The 18,722-nt window shown below is 35.8% G+C and overlaps 2 protein-coding genes and 1 pseudogene across 4 annotated transcripts; all 3 read left to right on the top strand.

Moving 5' to 3' along the window:
• Window positions 1-1,205: 1,205 nt before the first annotated feature.
• On the top strand, window positions 1,206-7,867 carry LOC110684821 (protein CDC73 homolog). 3 transcript variants are annotated; one of them, XM_021861252.1, is made up of 4 exons: window positions 1,206-2,334; window positions 3,490-3,572; window positions 3,703-3,815; window positions 6,425-7,867. In XM_021861252.1, exons 1-3 carry the CDS (start codon window positions 1,290-1,292, stop codon window positions 3,790-3,792), a joined length of 1,218 nt encoding a protein of 405 aa, XP_021716944.1. In that variant the 5' UTR covers window positions 1,206-1,289; the 3' UTR covers window positions 3,793-3,815; window positions 6,425-7,867. The 3 variants fall into 3 exon arrangements, with proteins under 3 accessions (XP_021716944.1, XP_021716945.1, XP_021716943.1); XM_021861253.1 differs by having other exon boundaries at window positions 7,576-7,867; XM_021861251.1 differs by lacking the exon at window positions 6,425-7,867 and having other exon boundaries at window positions 1,208-2,334; window positions 3,703-4,015.
• Window positions 7,868-9,750: 1,883 nt separating this feature from the next.
• LOC110684823 lies at window positions 9,751-13,869 on the top strand (annotated as a pseudogene).
• Window positions 13,458-18,662, top strand: LOC110684824 (MLO-like protein 1). Its single transcript, XM_021861254.1, has 15 exons — window positions 13,458-13,595; window positions 14,774-14,947; window positions 15,040-15,097; window positions 15,164-15,375; window positions 15,756-15,872; window positions 15,976-16,033; window positions 16,154-16,239; window positions 16,907-16,981; window positions 17,085-17,173; window positions 17,263-17,312; window positions 17,396-17,436; window positions 17,578-17,787; window positions 17,881-17,948; window positions 18,049-18,109; window positions 18,211-18,662. Exons 2-15 carry the CDS (start codon window positions 14,825-14,827, stop codon window positions 18,289-18,291), a joined length of 1,329 nt encoding a protein of 442 aa, XP_021716946.1. The 5' UTR covers window positions 13,458-13,595; window positions 14,774-14,824; the 3' UTR covers window positions 18,292-18,662.
• The last annotated feature ends 60 nt before the right edge of the window (window positions 18,663-18,722 follow it).

Genomic DNA, 18,722 nt, shown 5'->3' on the forward strand with positions numbered 1-18,722 from the left:
TTTCATAAACCTAGGACTGACTAGGCTTAACTAGGTTTTTGGGCCCTTAAAGGCCACTTTTCTAGTTGGCAATCTACCTGCCACGTGTCGCGGCCTGATTGCTCCACCTTAGTCCTCTCACGAGGTGACATGTGGCGGACTCTGGTTGGTCCACGTGGATCACACGTGGCAGAGTTTAATTGGTCCATGTACAAGGTATTTTAGGTTTATAAATTTATGTTATTTTGATGTTTACTTCTTATTATTTTAATTTTTATATACGTTATTTTGAAATAAATACATGTTTATTTATACTTGCATGCTGTTTATATATATATATATATTCAACATTGATCATTTCAATGTACTCCAACTTTATAAAATTCATGTTATTTTGATATGAATTTTTTATTATTTCAATTTATATATATGTTATTTTTAACTAAGTACATATTATTTCATTCTTGCATGCTTTTTTTTTTTTTTTTTTTTTTTTTTTTTTTTTTTTTTAATTTTTACATGCTGTTGAAATAAATAAGTAAATAACATACTGTTTTAGCAAAATAACACAAGATTTAAGCAAAATAACATAAGGTTTAGGCAAAATAACTCAATCATAATTGATATAAAATACATGATCTAGAGTATGTACAGGTTGTTTGTTTGCAGGGATAAATGGTGGTATAGAGATGAATAATCTCTTGTATCTCATAATCCCTTGTTTGTTTAATGGGAATTGTTCTATCCCATATAAAAGGGATAGGGATAAAAAAATAGAGTTATCCTTCTATTCTTATAACAAGGTGGCAGGTGTAAGGTTTGGGATTAAAATTGAAAATAAAAGACAATTTTACCCTTAATGAAAGGGAAGGAAGAGGAGAGAGGAGAAATATTAGTAAGGATAGGTAAGTAATTTTACTACTTATCTTAATTTAATTCCCAAATCATACCAAACAATGAATAACATAATTTTTATCCTTATCCACCTACTAATTCCCTATCTTTATCCTACTTTCTTATTCTCATTATTCCCATTTCTGTTGTCAAATGCCCCGATAATCCTAACTCCTTATTTCTCCCCAAGTGCAAAAAAAAAAAAAAAAAAAAAAACACACCATTAACATTTAACAATGCTCTGAGTCATTAATCTCGGTAGATAAAAAACCTCTGATGATTTTTTTTTTTTTTTTTTTTTTTTTTTTTTTTTTTTTTTTTTTTTTTGTTATTTCGCACTTTTTTTCCCAAACGTAGTCTCACCTTCAAATTCCCTCCACTTCACTCCCTCCTCTCTCTCTCTCTCTCAGTCTTCCATGGATCCTTTGTCAGCGCTGCGAGACTACACCATTCGAGGAGACTTAGACAAAATCCACCGAGTCGGAGACGAATTCCGATTCTCAACTCACTACTCTTTCCCCTGTAAATCCGAAACTGCTTATCGTTCTAAGCAAGGTAATCTCTACACTCTCGAAACCCTAGTTTTCTTCATAAAAAATCGCCATATCAAGCAACCTGAGTACATAAAAAATTCCACCAATCAAGGGATTCCTCCTGTCACCTACGTCGATCGGAAACCTCTGCTTGATTATCTTGAAGGCCGGGTTTCGTCGTCTGAAGCTATTGAATTTGTTCTTCCGACTGCTACCGATGTCGAGGAGTATCGGCCCGATGATCCCCAGTTCTTTTCCTCGCTTCCGAACAATAATGGGGTGAGTAATTTGGGAATTGAGGATGATTCTGAAATTAGGGTTTCGGAGGAAGGGGGTGGGGGTGGTGGTGAGGGTGTTGATTTGATGGGGTTGATTAGGGCGAGTGAGAAGCCGCTTCGGGATCGAAACGCTGTGTTGCAGGTTCGTAACCGCGATTTTTATGGAATTTATGTTGGGGCGTTGAGGAGGGAGCAGGAAAAGCCACAGCAGAGGAAGGAGGCGAATGTGGGTGGGAATAAAGGGCGGCCTTTAGGTGGGGAGAAGGATGAAGGGTTTCATTCGGGGCCGAAAGCGAAGATGCTTAAAGGTGGGGGTAAGATTGGAGAAGGGGTGCCAATTATTTTGGTGCCTAGTGCTTCTACTACTTTGATTACTATTTATAATGTGAAGGAGTTTTTGGAGGATGGTGTTTTTATACCTACTGATGTTAAGTTGAAGCAGATGAAGGGGCCGAAGCCTGAATGTGTGACGGTTCAGAAGAAGTTTAGTAGGGATAAGGATAAGGTCATGACTGCTTATGAGGTTAGGGATAAACCCTCAACTTTGAAGGCCGATGATTGGGACCGTGTTGTGGCAGTTTTTGTGCTTGGGAAAGAATGGCAGTTCAAAGATTGGCCCTTCAAAGACCATGTTGAGATATTTAATAAGAGTAAGCTGCCAAAACTTTGATCTGGTTATCTGATGATCACGTTGTTTTCTGAAGTGTTGTGGATTGACTTCTGTAGCTGTTTTAGCTTGTTTCATATGGTTATTTGATGCTGATATCTGTGTCATGCAATTGTTTGTTATATTTGTATTACTTTGTTTTGTAAGTAGAAAAAAAGAAAAAAAAGCTCTTAAAAAACTCTAGAATAGAAACCTTGTACTTCGGTTTCCTCTTGGAATCGTTTGATTAAATACTGTGGTATGTACTGAGACACATGTGGGATTTATTGTGTCGGACAGTAGGATATAAGTTTATGTCGAATGTATAGAATAGAGAATTAAGCTATTAGAAAGTTGGTAACAGATTTTAACTTCTAAGGGGAAGAATTTCAAACTAATTCCTTGTCAATTCGGTGTGATTGCTCAGTGATATTTCTTGTAAGAGTTGAGAATAATTATGATGATATCTGAGAGAAATGGGATTGGGTAAGCTGTAGTAATGCAACCCTTGGTAATGCTTTGGTTGTTACACCCAGTGAGATTCTATCTTTCCATGAGTACTACGAGCTCGTCTTCAGCTACACTTGTATGTATTGAGACACACCTGGGACTTATTGTGTAGGATCCAAGTTGTTTATGTTGAAAGTGTAGGTTTAGTAAATTAAGCTATATGTATTGAGGATTTGAGGAGAAGAACGTTGGCCAAATTCCTTGCCATTTTGGTGTAATTGCTCAGTGATATTTTCCTTAAGTGTTTAGGATAATATCATAAAAATGATGATTCCTGAGAGAAATCAGGTTGGGAAAGCTGTAGTACTTCAGCCCTTGGTAATGTTGATGAATTTGAAAGTTTTCTAAGAAGGTTACTTCTTGCTTTCTTAGTGATACTCTTCATATCTAAAATGTTGTTTTTTCTTGTTTAATCTTCAACTTAGAGATGCAACTGAATTGTTAAAAGAGTTAAAATTTGATTTCAAGGTTTGAGAACAAATCATGGAATTTGTACCATGTTTAAAACTAAAGCATTAAAGTTTGACATCTTCCACTGTTTGGTTTGGAGTAGCAAGTTAGAGTTGGTTAGCTGTAGTTATTTTGATATTATTGTTTGGGCATTGGATCTGTTTTATTTCTGGGCTAATTTTGACTGTGTATTTGACAGTCATTGGTTTCTACATGCGATTTGAGGATGATAGTATAGAATCTGCAAAGGTTGTGAAACAATGGAATGTAAAAATAATCTCGGTAAGTTGGACCTTGCCTTTGGTTCCTTCCATATGCACATGTTTTTGTTCAAATTCCTATTGGTGGGTTAATAGACTCAATACTAGTGTATCATTTCTAATATCACAAAGATTTAAATGTATTGATACAGATCAGCAAAAACAAACGACATCAGGATAGGGCAGCAGCTCTTGAAGTATGGGGCAAGTTAGAAGAATTTGTAGCACGATCACGCTCTTGAGGCTATCTTATATGAAAATTCTTGTAAGCTCTTTTGGCAACTTTTTTGGCCACCTTATTTTTTTAGAGTTAAATTTTAAATGACAGGAATTGAGATCCTTGGATTGCACTTATTGATATTACAAGTCTTTTAATTGAATCTGTATGATTGCTTAAAAAAAAAAAAATTTAATCTGTATGACTGTACATAATGATTTAAGTTTTATTTTAGAATTTTTTGAGCTCTTTAGTATATTTTCCCTTTTGTGCGAGCTATGTTTAGTGGTTCTTTAAGTAGCGATTTTTTCTATGTTCATAGGATAGGATATTTTACCTTGTATGTCAAATTTAAACGAGCCTTGTAAATTTTTACTATTACAATTGTCTCTTGCTATATGCAATTTAATTTTTATTTAAATAAGAGAAATTTATAGGAATAATCTCCACTATGGGAGGTCTTCTCATTCAATTATTGTTTAACCTTACTGTCCCCTCCATTGTCACCGACAACTCACTTACTCACTATCACCCTACAATTCTCTCTTAGATCTGGGAGTTGGGTGGATTTTGGTCATGTGGGGTGGACTAGGTGATTTATTAGGTGGGCAAGGTAGTTTTATGGCGTGAGTGATTGCTAAATGAGTGTTTGATGTTGGGGTGGGTAGGCTGGTTTCAAGGTAGTTGTGGTGGCTTTTGGGGGAATCCTGATGGGGCTTTTTAGGGTGGTGTTGGTTGGATGACGACTTTGATGGTGGTTGGGAGGTTGATTATTATTGAGGTGTCTTGGGTGTGAGGTATGGATGTGGACAGGGTGGGCTGGTTTTGGTTAGTTTGGTGGTCAGTTGGTGCAGTGGGCTGGTGCAGAGAGAGAGAGAGAGAGAGATGGGGGGGGGGGGGGAGAGGATGTGCAGTGGGTTAGTGGGGCGGGGAAAGAAGGAGAGGAAGAGGATTAAAATTTTTAGAAAATTACCAGTTCTATAGGTCACATATAATGCTGAATGCTTTGGGAAGGATTCTCCCAAAACTGGTACTTAGTCTTATTTAGGGTTGAACAATAGATGGGATTCAAATGAGAAGACCACTCATGATTATACCTGTTAATCATTACTTAAAATTATACAAATGGATGTAGATTTTATGATTATGCTTTCAAACAGGATATAAATATTTGTATTAGGATTTAGGAAATTAACATGATCTTTTCTAGTAAGACCTATATTTTAATGGAGTTGTGTAAACTACTTTCTGAATAGATTTTCTGTAGTAAAACAAGTGTATTGTAAGAAGAGTGGCTATGTAAAGCTGAGATGTTTTATTGACTCAATTTCCATCCTTAGTCTGGAAGAAGTGTTGATATTCTGAGATGTCAAGTTGCAGTTCTTACTTCAAGGGGTTAATTCAGTATATTGTTCTCTGGATGAATTTCTAAAATTCTAGTACGAGTGCCAATTGGTTGGAACTGTTTGGTGCTTTTATTGTGTCACATCAATATGCAATTTGATTTTTCAAATTAGACAACGTATGCTTGCCATCAAGTTTCTTACGTAATAATACAGCTCATGAGCAGATATATAGATAAATCCAAAGTGTGTCTGAATTGGTGATGACATCAAAATGTAGTTTTTCATAAGCCACAAAGAAATTTGTAGCACATGAAAGTGTAGTTACAGATGGGAATGTAAGGTTCAAGGTAGTTTCTCTACCACATCCGTAAGATTCATTCTGATGACCACCCTCCCCCCCCCTCCTCCCCCCTCCCAAAAAAAAAAAAAAAAAAAAAAGAATAATGGGAAAGAAGAGAAAAAATGAATATATTGTGCCAATGCCTCTCTCATTTCCAAAGTAGTGGAATATGGAAAATTTGTTAACAACTAACTGACATAGTTGCCTTATTATTTATTTTTGGGTCCTGGCCCTACCAAATCACGGTTACTGTCCAATTATTTGTCTACGGGTCCACTTCTAACATTTGACTTTTTCTTTAATTTGGTTTATACGACAACGAATGAATTTTGATAATATGTCTTCTCATGCTCATACTCATACTCATCACGTGCTTAATTACAAGGGTAAAGGAAGGTTATAAAGTGCATCTTCAAAGAAGGCCAAAACACCTCATCCCGCAAAAGAAAATGATTAAATTCACACTTACAGTTTTCAATTTAAGGGATTAGAATTAACATTGGGGTTTGTCAATTGGATGTGATTGGGGGCGAAATGTGTGTACTTAGGGGGGATTTTGAAGAGATTCTGTCTTTTCTATTGCCAAAGAACTAATAAAAAGTTCATATTAGGTAGTTTGTTTATAAAAACCAACATATATGGTAGTTGCTTCAATAAATAGTGTTCGGTAGCTCACAAAAAATTTCCGATTTTATTTTTTCTTTTGTTGGAGTCTATCAACTTTTAGTGGCTGGATTTATTTTCTCGCCACACCTGTATCCTATAGTCATAATCATGTTTAAGGCTTTTTATTCCTTTGTGAATTGTGACTAATGGTGTTAACTGGTTATACTTGAGGACTTGGAGGATAACTTCTGCCTCTAGATGGTAGATCCTATTACCTTAAAAGAATTGGCATCTCATAAACTTTGAGCATTACTTCCAGTTGCTTCTTAATTTTAAGGCAAATTTTGCTCTCTATTCCATTGTAGGAGGCTGCTTGACAGCATTTGTTAGATCCTTGTGGTTAGAGAGGATGGCATTTGGAGATTGGTGGGAATGGTGGATCAGAGGTTACTTGCCTCAGGCTTTCTTTTTAGGGTAGGTGAGTGGTGCACCTGTGCGGTGATTTCCTCATGACAGGGGTTGCGGCAGGGGAACTTTCTGTCTTTTTCTTTTTGCCATTGTAGCTGAAGTGCTGGATAAATTGTTTTAAGCGGGGAGTGTCTTGAGGACTAATGGAAGATTTTAGGTGGGAAGAAGAAAGTCCAGGTGTCCCATTTTCAGTGGTAATGTTTTGTTTTAGCTGCAGATATAGAAAGTTTATGAAGAGGGTGCTCACAATTTTGCAGATCATCAAGTTGATTTCAGGGTTAAAGATAAACTATTCTTAGTTTGTCCTAGCTATTCTGGAGTTTGCTGCTTTACTGTGGTGTGAAATCCAGACTTAATCAGTTATTTGGTGTGCCTCTTGGAAGCAATCCTTTTTTGAAGGCTTTCGGGAACCTTTGGATACAAAAATTATAATAGTATTGGATGTTTTTAAAGGTTTTCGGAGAGAGACCTTCCTTGAGGAAATAGCCTGCTTTGCATTTCTCTTTACTAGCTCTCACCTTTTAAGAATTCAGTTGAGGTTATGAATAGTATCGAGAAACTTTTAAAGTGGTGAGCAAAGAGACAATCTTGTGCTGTTTTGGTGTGTCTTACCTCTGAAGGAGGAGGTTTAGGTTCTAAAAATATAGCTCTTGAAGGCAAGTGGTTGTGATATCGTGTTATCAAGAGCAAGTATTTGTTACTTTATAATGGGTGAGATCTCCTCGGGCTGATCATATCTTCTCATTTGTCAGATTTAAAATTGGGATTGTCCTGATTATACGCTATTGGGAAGGTGTTTGGAGTGCGGAGCAACTATTTTGTGTATGTTCTTGATTATATAATTTTGTGCACACTATATGTTGGCAGTGTTTGGAATTTCACTTACAAGGGCATCTTAATTAGAGAGCAATTGATGATCGCACTGTAATTGTATTGTAACCAATTGATCATAAAATTAAGCTGGAACGTTTGGAATAATAGTGTGAAGATTATGTGCTGCTGCAGCCTACCTTTGCTCTTCTTGATGGTTGAAGTCTGACTTATGCAGGAATCCGGCTAATAATAGCTTTTGTTTGGTTGATGTTGAGAACCAATGAAGAACCTCAACTGTACAGATTATGTGACACACCAGCATTTGCTAGTTGATTGTAGCACTCAGATGACTATGATGAGTTTTGAGAAATGTATGAAGGCATGGTATCGACAACAGTGGGTTGGTGAAACAATACCTATTGTTATTCTTGGTGGTCCTATCTATTGAGTTTACCTTGAAATGTGTATGTGTATTTTGGCCCAAGGAATTGTACTGGGTTATCTAGAGCTCTCCATGTTCAATGTCAGTCCGACATTGGTGAGTGAATGATTTGGGATTCACTGTTGAATTATCAATTCATCTGTTAGTTTAGGAACAATTTTGCATGATAATAACAACAGTTCTCTCTCCAAATTCTCTCATCCAAGGACGCTATATAAAAAAGTGTCAGGAAGGGCCATTCTCATGCGATCACACTGCAGTACTGTGAAATTTTGTAATTTTGTTATTTTTTGGAGCAATTTGTTTTCCATTGTCTTCTCTAGGCACTGTTGCATTTTGGAATCATCAGAGCAACCTTTATGAGTTCTGTTTCCGCCCTTCATATAGAACCTGTTTTCTCACATAATTCTGGATATCTAGATAAAGCAGGGCAGGCCTCATTTTTTCTTGACTATGGTAACCATTTCAAACCTCTTCTGGTAGGACACTGGTTTGATGTTTGTCATTGTAGATTTTCAGGTAGAGCAGGAATGGTGGACAACTGATATCTTTTGTGTTATTTATTGTAATTCAAACGTGAATATAGTTGAAGCAAGTAAACAACAAATGCAGGCTATAATCATAGTTAATAAAGGGAGAAATACCAGGAGAGAACACCAGGAAGAGGAATGCAAGGGTATTAGGATCTTTATTTCTGGGGAAATGATATCTGCACCAAGTTTGATATACGCATGACACACCCCAACTCCTCTAATTTATGAGGAGTCTTTTTGCGTAAAAGTGGAGCACAGAAATTTGATATGGTGTGTGGAAATCACCAGCCTTGTTTCTGCTGCTTCTTCTACCTGATGTCGGCAATGAAGTCATACGCAGACAGAAATTGGAGAACCTGTAATATTTACAGCAAAGTATAGTTATTTTTATCACCCCTGCTCTGAGTTGAAAGAAGCTACATCTCAAAACACCCAAAGAGGCAAAGCCTTCGACACCGAATATGCACCTGTACGTGACGCTGAAAATCAACTTACCTATTAAATTGAAAATGTCACACCTTTTAACAGGAAACTCGGTATATTTGTAGGACGCTTCTGGTGATGCAAATTTTCACAATATTTTTAAATTGAATACGAAAATACCCTTGTTGTACAAGCAGCATTATAATCCTATAAAAAAAATATCTAGTAGTGTAACGTACTAACGTCCTTATTGTTAGAAAATTTTGCCAATCAAAATCCTCATCACTTTCATTATATTAAATATAGTGTAAGAAACTGTTTTAAGGGGTGCCCGACGTCATAATGGTTGTAAGTATTATTGCGATGCCAAGACATGGCCATGTAGGTGGTGTTTTGGAAAGTTTGGTTAACAGTATGGGTGTTCAATAGCCGGCTCGAATTAGAAAACTGAACTAGAATGGACCAAAAGAATCATATTGGTTCCAAACCTTGTTAAAACCTGTCTTGGACTGAATTGGTATTTTGCTAACAATTATGCATAAAAACCTCTAACATGTTGAAATGAATTTAGTAAATGATCACTTCTATATTAGGCTTTTGGAAAAGACAAGTAAACAGTTAAATTTCTTTTATGGTTTTAGTTTTCTCCATAGAGTTGGTTCAAATCGATCCGATCTGAATTTTTAGAGGTCAGATCAGGTCTGGTCCTATTATAACCGGTCTGGCCTCCAGGTTTTGAATTTCAATATTTTAGTAATTGACTTGGTCCAGCTTTGGATTGTTCAACAACCGTTACTAAGAGGGCGATTTTTGAAAGTTTCAACTCCAAAATCTTACTTAAATCCTTGCATTTTACATCTACTCTTTGTTGTTTAGTGACTGCTAACAATTCAACTGTCTAAATAAGAGAACATTAGTACAAACCATCTCTAAGATAAGTCAACATCAGACAATAAATATAAACACCAAGAAGTACAAAACAGAAAGTAGCGTTTACTAATATTGTAGAAATTTCAAAGGGTCAATTGTGTATTACCCTATAGTACACGTTAATGTTGTTATGTAATTGAAATGAAGACATCATGCTTACTAAATATGCGAGTACTATTTAAAGGAGTCCGGTACTAGGCGTCTGATCTTGGTTAAGGAAGATAAAGATGGCTGGAGGAGGAGGAGGAGGGCTGGACTTTAAGTCTACACCATCATGGGTGATAGGATCAGTAGTTTTTGTGATTGTTGTTATTTCTTTGGTCATCGAAAAATTTCTGAGTTACCTTGGCAAGGCAAGTCTTGTTTCTTCTCTTCAACTAATCGACGTTGTTTCAGAGCTGATAAATTACTAAAATAGCGTGCTATGTTTCATGTTTGTAGTTATTGAAGAGAAAGGAGAAGAAACCTCTTAGTCTGGCCTTGAAGAAGATTAAGGAAGGTGGTTTTCGTGATAAAATTTTTGCCTTTGTTTGATTGTTGTAGCATGCTGATAGCTGATTGCTGTCCTGTACAACTTTTTGATCTTGTAGAGTTGATGTTATTGGGCTTTATATCTCTGCTGCTTACTGTTTTTGGAGATAAGATTCATACGAAGTGTATACCAGAAAATCTTGCTCGAGTGGCTCCCATGTCATGATGATTCGGTCCCTTCCGGTCTTATCACAGGAGGAAAACGCCGCCTTTTAGCTGGCAGTAGTGAGCCTAACTGCGACCAGGTATGACACTCTCCTATCCGGCAAGTACTGTCTGAAAATTGTCAGCGGATTACTACCATGAATCTGTAGAAATCATGAGAAGGCAAGCGGCTAAGTAGTGTATTGACATGATTCTCTACTGACTACTGCAAAGTATATATGCTCTTAGATACTGTAATTGACAGCTTTTAAGATTCATGACCTTACCGATAAACATTACAAAATAGAATAAGAGAATGAGATCAAGGGAGAAATTAATTACTGATTTAGGGCCTAATTCGTTGTCTTTACATTTGCAGGGAAAGGTACCTTTCATATCGAGTGATGTCCTTCATGACGTTCATTACCTCATCTTTATATTAGCAGTTGTCCACGTACTGAGCTGTATCCTGATAGTTCTTCTTGGAGAGATGAAGGTAATTTCTTATGCATTATATCATCTCTGAGTGCAGGAGAGCCGTCTGTAGCTTAGGTGTATGAACTTATGCCAATAAACATTGTTCCCAATTTAATACTAATTGATGTTCTATTTTGTCACCACAATTCACAAGCTGCAGATATTGCAGTGGCGGAAGTGGGAAGATGCTATTAGAATGCAGATTGATGCAGATTATGGTAATAACTTAAAAACCTATTATTTTATTAGATTCTGATCAAAATTATGAATGTTCCCAGCTTTGTGTTGTGGATCTAAATTTTTTTTTTCTTTATTTTTTTTATTTTATTTTTTTTGGCATCGTTGTTGATACAGGTAACAATGATAGAGTACTGGATGTTAAAAGCCTCTCATTTATCAAGGACCGATTCGATGGTAATGATGCCAAGTACCGTAATTATGTGGTATGTAGAGTTTGTTATTATCACTTATTCTCAACAATCCAGTATGGATATAAGTATATGTTCCCTATACCGGAATTGGTACAATTTAAGTGAACGAAGACAACTTATCTACAGCTTTGCCTCTTTGGAGTCGGGATTGCTACTTGAGATCAGCTCGATAAGTGTAATATTATCAATAAAAGAAACGGTGCTAATGGAAATATCGGAAATTTCAAATGCCCTATCAATTTAGATTTAGAAGTTCTATTTTAATTGTTATCCAGGAAGGTGTAGTTTTAGTACCATTTACATTCACATTCTGCTTTCAGATTTCATTCTTCAAGCACCTTGCTGGGATTGTAACAAAAGCTGACTACACAGCTATGAGAACAGGCTTCATTTTGGTAATTGTTATCCAATCTTTACAAATAGAGCGAATAATTGGTTTTAACTACACTTCATATCATAGAAAATATACACAAAATATTTTTATCACATTTTTAAGAATGGATGTATAGTTTCCTTTCACTGCTCTTTTTCTCATTCGATTTTTACACAGTAAAATATTAAAATCGCGGCTTCATGAGCTCATCTTTATTTCTTTTGCAGACACATTGTGATGGAAATCTAAGGTTCAACTTTCACAAATACATCGTATATGCATACGAAGCAGACTTCAATAAAATTGTGTCTATAAGGTAAATCACTTTCTAAGTAATTCATGAGGTCCTCAATTATTCTTTCTTATGTGTATCTGCATTATTTCTGGCTGCAGTTGGTTCATGTGGCTGTTTGTGGTTATTTCATTGACACTGAATGTTGCTGGTATGTTATCTAACATAATAGACTATTTTGATGAAGAAATTTATTTGGAATTAATCTTGTTTTCTTTTTTTCAACAAATGATAGATATATACTCCCTATCTTTTTCAAATGTATGGTGCAGTGGATTGTCTTAACTTCATTTGTTCGATGTGCAGGTTGGAATATATATTTAGCGATTGCATGTATCCCCTTTATTGTAAGTATTAATAGATAAAGCAATCAGTATTAGTCAATCATTACCCAATCATTTATGTGTTTTGTAAGCTTTGATCCCGAAGTTTACATCATACTTCCTCCGTTCTTTTTTGTTTGCCCCATATTCCTCTTTGTTTTTCTCTGTAATGAAGTAGATTCTCTTGATATGTTTTTACTACTCTGTATTAACACAAAGAGTTGTATCTCCACTCTCCAGCTCTTACTAGTAGTTGGCACCAAACTGGAACAAGTGATCACAGATCTAGCTATCTATATAGCTCAGAGGCATACTGTCGTTTTCGGAGAACTAAGAATTCAACCATCAGATGACTACTTTTGGTGGAAAAAACCCAGGATTGTCCTGTTGTTGATCCACACCATACTTTTCATTAATTCATTTGGGTCTGCAATCTACTTCTGGACATGGGTTAGATCTTACCACCTTGAAACTAAAATGCTATTTCGAAACTAAAAACAGTATCTCAAGTTCTTAACTTGATCTTGACACATGATCTGCAACAGTATAAATTCGGTTTACACTCTTGCGAAATGGGCAAAACAATATTTGCGCTCTCAAGAATCATACTAATGTATCATTACTTTCATACCTTGTTTCTTTATCTCAATTTATTAGTCTTTGCACTTCTATAGACTAATTAACCTCGTTTTGTACTTCCTTGCTTTAGGTTGTTGGTTCAAACCATTTGCAGTTACAGCACTTTACCGCTCTTTGCTGTTGTCACACAGGTATATCATCCTTCTAACTATTTATCGTTTTACATTGCATTATAGAAATAGTAGTGATTAATGTTGTGTATTATTGGGAGCGGACAACAGCTAAACACAATTGAGAGAAAATAAACTACAAAGTGAAATAAAATAACACACAAGATTCTTACTTGGAGAACCCCTCCTGAGTAAGGAGGAAATCCACAGTCCCGATGTTCAGATCAGTATTTTTAAAAGATTAATGACAATCACTATAATTATGTTCATCTTAAGTAGAAAAAAGCTGTCAAAGTAGACAAAGTACAACTTAAGGTCTTCCTCGTTTAAAGCTGCTACTTCCTTTAAAAAAAAAAAAAAAAAAATGAATTTGGGATTCGGGGAGATCATCCTAACATGTATTAATTGTGTTGTTTCGTTAATAAAGATGGGAAGCTCATACAATAAGGAGGCTATGGAAAGATATGGCACTGGGTTTAACAGACCTAATGCCACTGCTGCAGACCGGACTGCAGAAGGAGCTGATGCAGCATCATCAATTGAGATGGCCAATCACCAGGAACAACATTGAATTCTTTCAAACTGCAATCATTATGTGTGACTAATTGTAAGCCACCTATAAATACGACTCTTAAGAATGTCATTGCGTGAAAATGTTTAGATTAACACCATTGTAGTGTTACAAGGTCTTGCAGATTGGAAATATAGTACGTAGTACATGTTTATAGAAGTACTAAGATTTTTATTTTTCCTAGAGGTTACAATCAACCCCTTAAATTGTTAAATATTTTGCTCCATGAGTTTACTATAGCTGTAATAACATTCTGTGCAACATGGTGCTTTCAGATGGTATTATTGAACTGCAGTTTGCTTTGCATTCACATAGATAGTCAAAACCTGCATCTCGCATCTAATTACTTGATTGACAAACGCAGAAGAAGGAAAATGTATGACACATGACAAAGTAAACATCGTAACACATAAACACATAAGCAAGCTGGCACTTTTATTAATTCTTTAATTGCAGACATGATAGAGCGGCATATAGAGCTTATAATTATGGTCAATCATATATGGAGAAAAAGCAATTTGAAAGACTTTTGAAACCAGAGAACAAGGTACAGAAATGAATAATGTACAATGGTCAATGGCTATGCATGAGTGTAAGCTATGAGATAGCAATAGATCAAGATGCACTAAGCAGCCAGGCAATCTAGCTAATGGTTGCTTGTTTTGGCTTTTATAGTTTACGAGTCAAGGGTTAGACAACATGACTATGCTTATTTTAGACCATATCTATGTCCACACAAGCTAACATAGATACAGAGCTTTTGAACCAGACTTTCAATCACGAACAGAAATCTCTGTGTATGATTGGGTAGTGCTGAACTACTTGAATATGGATTCCATACACCTTAAATAATGAGAAAAACTTCAATATATTTCTTAAATGTTAATATCTGTGGCGCAGACACAAAAATCATCATGGTTTATATTATTAAACTAACAAGTTATATTAAACAAAAATATCTATGTTGAAATCAAATGAATAATCTTCAAATGTTTTTCAACTGCAACTTAAATAGCAGTATCTTAGCAATTAAAAGTAAGTACCCATGACTCATGAGAACGAAACTGGGATTGACTTTGAAACATGGAAGACAACTTTTAAATCTTCATAATATAAGCTAGTTAATGCATAGTTGGTAAGTCAAGGCATTACCATTTCTCCTGAACAAAGATGTGCAAGCACATTCATCACGAAAATTTTTATCATTATGTTAGGATACTAATCACAGAGACAATTAGGAAAGGGTGATACCGAAAACCAGATAGATGGCAGGAGGAGAAGGAGGGCCATCGTTTGAGTCTACACCATCATGGATCATTGGAGCAGTGGTGTTTCTGATGGTTGCTGTTTCTTGGTTCACCGAAAAACTTCTTAGTTTCCTCGGTCAGGCAAGTCTCTTCCTACCCCTCCCATAGGCCTCAGACCTTATTCTCTGTATGTATCTCACTTTTCGAAGCTAAAACCATATAAACGCTTGCAGATGTTGAAAAGAAAGGAAAAGAAGCCCCTTTATGATGCCTTACAGAAGATCAAAGAAGGTTATATACCAACTTCTAGCTCCGCGTCTTCTTTTGCATCTTTTTTCTCACAACATTCTCTTGCAGAGTTGATGCTGTTGGGGTTTGTATCGCTGCTTCTGGCTGTTTTCCAAGATGAGATTGCAAGTACATGCATATCAGAAAAATTAGCCAAGAAGTGGATCCCTTGTCATGTTGAAAAGTCAACCAGTAATGATATCTCCCATTTTCAGATCTCTCTCCTTCCCAGTGGAGGACGCCGCCTTCTAGCTGAGGAGACCACCTTTTCTTGCCCAAAGGTATTCTTTTGTGTCTTAAATCTGTCTTGCTAACATTGTTTGCCTAAAACACAAGTGGAATCCTTCATTTTTTACCCTTTTAATATCGGCAGAAATTAATTGCCTTTTTTTTAGTCTTCAGTTTGCCACATTCAGATATTGAAATGTCAACTTTCTACTGTGTAATCTTGCTCAGTAAAACAGTAGGAATACATTGCATGAAAACAGAAGAAAATGCTTAATGCACGACAAGCTTTCTATGATTCCATAAGAAATTAGCAGTAAACTATTCTGTTCTATATTACAAAGTAATGGATGAACAACAAAGCATATTAAAGCACAACTTCCACATGCCATTAGCCTCATCACAAGCTCGCTCATTCCCATCTGTTGCTGTGCAGGGAAAGGCGCCTTTTGTATCTGTTGGTGTACTTCATCAGCTACATTACCTTATATTTATATTAGCAATTGTCCATCTGGTTAGCTGCACAGTAACAGTTCTTCTGGGAGAAGTGAAGGTGAATTTTTGTGCAATGCAAATCTGAGTGGTTTCGAGACATCATACAGTATGAAAAGCTTCCGATCTAATGATTCTCTTCTTGTGTGCATTGCAAGCTGTAGATTAGTCAGTGGTGGAAGTGGGAGGAATCTATAAGAAGGCAGATTGATGTTAACAACGGTAATCTTTTTTGAGCCATTCATGTTTCTTTCCATAGGATAGCTAGCTGTATGCTAAGAGTTGATTCCAATAAATTTCCAAGCATTTTAATATAAGATTATAATGATCATGTTCATACAGATACAGACAGAGTCATTGATATCAGAAGCCTTACATTTATTAAGGAGCGGTTTGAAGGTGTTGATGCTAAGAAACGTAATTATGCGGTGAGTAAATTTAAGTCACTTGAGGTTGATCTTAAACTAAGCTTGTCATCATTTGCAACTGTCAGTTCACTATTTGATGTTTCTATACGAAAATTATGCTCGGAGTTACTGTAATGCAATGATACTTAATGACATATCCTTTACTGGAAACCTACTGAGAGAGAAATGACCAATGTCAGGATTGTACAAAGACAAGAATCATGTCAGTCATTCAAAGCAGAGCGAAATTTATAAACTTGCACATCCCATAACTAAGCATAGGGTTTAAGTTCAAACCTGTATGGTGGTATGAGAAACTTAACCCTGAAGAAAATTCACTCATTATAGCTTAAAAAACACAATGCACTTAATTTCTTGGAGCACAAATTCCAGAAGTGAAACTCTGAAGCAACTTAGACAATTCCAAAGAAAAAGAATCATGAAACTGAATAGAAAAGAAATAAACAATCTTTAGCATAAGAGGAATGGAGGAACTGAGGAATTACCAAGTTGATCATGGCTTGGCTCAACATTTTTTTTTTGTTGAAGAAACTGTTTCTTATTAAGTACATGACAAATTGACATTATTAATTGAAACTATTTCTTGAAACTATCCTTATTAATTGCTCACATATATATTATAAACCATAGAGGAAGTCTCAGTATAACTTTCACATTTTTCCTTCAGATCTCATTCTTCAAGCACCTAGCCGGGATAGTGACAAAAGCAGATTACACAGCAATGAGATTGGGCTTCATTTTGGTAATAGTGCCATGTAAAATGACATGAAGGCTTGAATGGATTTTATTTCACAGCATTCTCTGTTTGATGTTTTGTAACACCGAGATCCTTTTGTCTTCTACAGACTCACTGCAACGCAAATCAGACATTTAACTTTCACAAGTACATGGTGTATGCCTATGAAGCTGATTTTCAGAAGGTTGTCTCAATCAGGTAACTACATTCCATACAAGTAAAATAATCTACATAATGTCTGACCTCAACCCTCTTTACCTTATGTTAACAATTTTTTTTGGCTGCAGTTGGTTCCTTTGGATATTGGTTGTTTCTTCCTTGACATTCAATGTAGCAAGTAAGGAGGGAATATATATATTTTAACACACGCACACGTATATATGGCTTTATGCATTTTTGATTGATTAACATTCATTGCAGGTTGGAACATATATCTTTGGTTATCATTCATCCCCCTGATTGTAAGTAGCACAAAATAAAGTAAACACAATGTTTATGAACACATTGCAGATCAAATAAAAAAAAAAAAAGTATATTAGAACATCTTCATTAGTTACTAGACAAATACATATAACTAACTGTTACCTGATTTGTATCTACAGCTCCTACTTCTCGTTGGCACCAAACTGGAACAAGTGATCACAGAGTTGGCTATCTATGTTGCTCAAAGACATTCCGTGCTTGTCGGAGAAGTAAGAATTCAACCATCAGATGAATACTTTTGGTTCAGCAAACCTAAATTTGTCCTATGCTTGATCCATGTCATCCTATTCCTGAATTCGTTTGGGTTCGCAATTTTTTTCTGGACACTGGTTAGACCCTCAATCCTTGTTAACTACAAGTCAATCTGGACTAAAAATTTCTTAATACTGACAACATCATGGTTTTTGATCTGTATGTAACAGCTTAAATTCGGCTTCCACTCGTGTGTCATGGGTGAAGCAAAATATGTATATGGTAGAATAAGTATAATGTAATACAAATCAATTTGCTTGTTTACCTTATTCTTAATGAATCAGATGAAATATAAATATACTAATGTAATTCTCATCTCTCATTTTCTTGTGTTAAAGGGTGGTTGTTCAAACTATTTGCAGTTATAGTACTCTACCACTCTATGCAATAGTGACACAGGTATAACAAAACAAATCAGTTACTCCATATTACTCGATATCAAGATGTTTTAACTTCTAGTGTGTTACTGTTAATTAATTAATATGTTTTTTCTGCTAAAGATGGGAAGTTCTTACAATGAGGCAGCAATGAAAAGGCATGGATTTCTGAGGAACGAAACGCAACAACTTGAACTGAGATGACAATCAGCTGGGTGAACGATAACAGGTCTGAAAGGAAAAGAAAATAACTAAACATCAACTGGACTTGCTATGCTTTTTTCCTTAGCAGTGTCATCACTGTTGTCATAAAATCTAAAAGCAAGTAGGCACCTTTTCAGTATAAGTGTGTGAACCAAGCATTGTCCCAGGTTGTTACTAATCAAAATACAAATGATGCTAGCAGTAAATTCATCAATCAATAAGGATTGTATAGTTGACAGCACGTACATTGTATAATAATTTGGAACAAAATGTTGAATATAGATCGAAAAAAGAATTAAGAAGTGTGATTTTCATTCAACGAGGTTTGGTGTTTGAAACATCTATCTACAATGGTAAATAGTTTCAAAGAAGTTTCTGAACTGTGCCTGTGCTAGCTGAAGTAGCCCAAGTAGAATTTAGGAATTTATCAA

Source organism: Chenopodium quinoa, unplaced genomic scaffold (assembly GCF_001683475.1).
Source record: "Chenopodium quinoa cultivar QQ74 unplaced genomic scaffold, ASM168347v1, whole genome shotgun sequence".
NCBI lineage: Eukaryota > Viridiplantae > Streptophyta > Magnoliopsida > Caryophyllales > Amaranthaceae > Chenopodium > Chenopodium quinoa.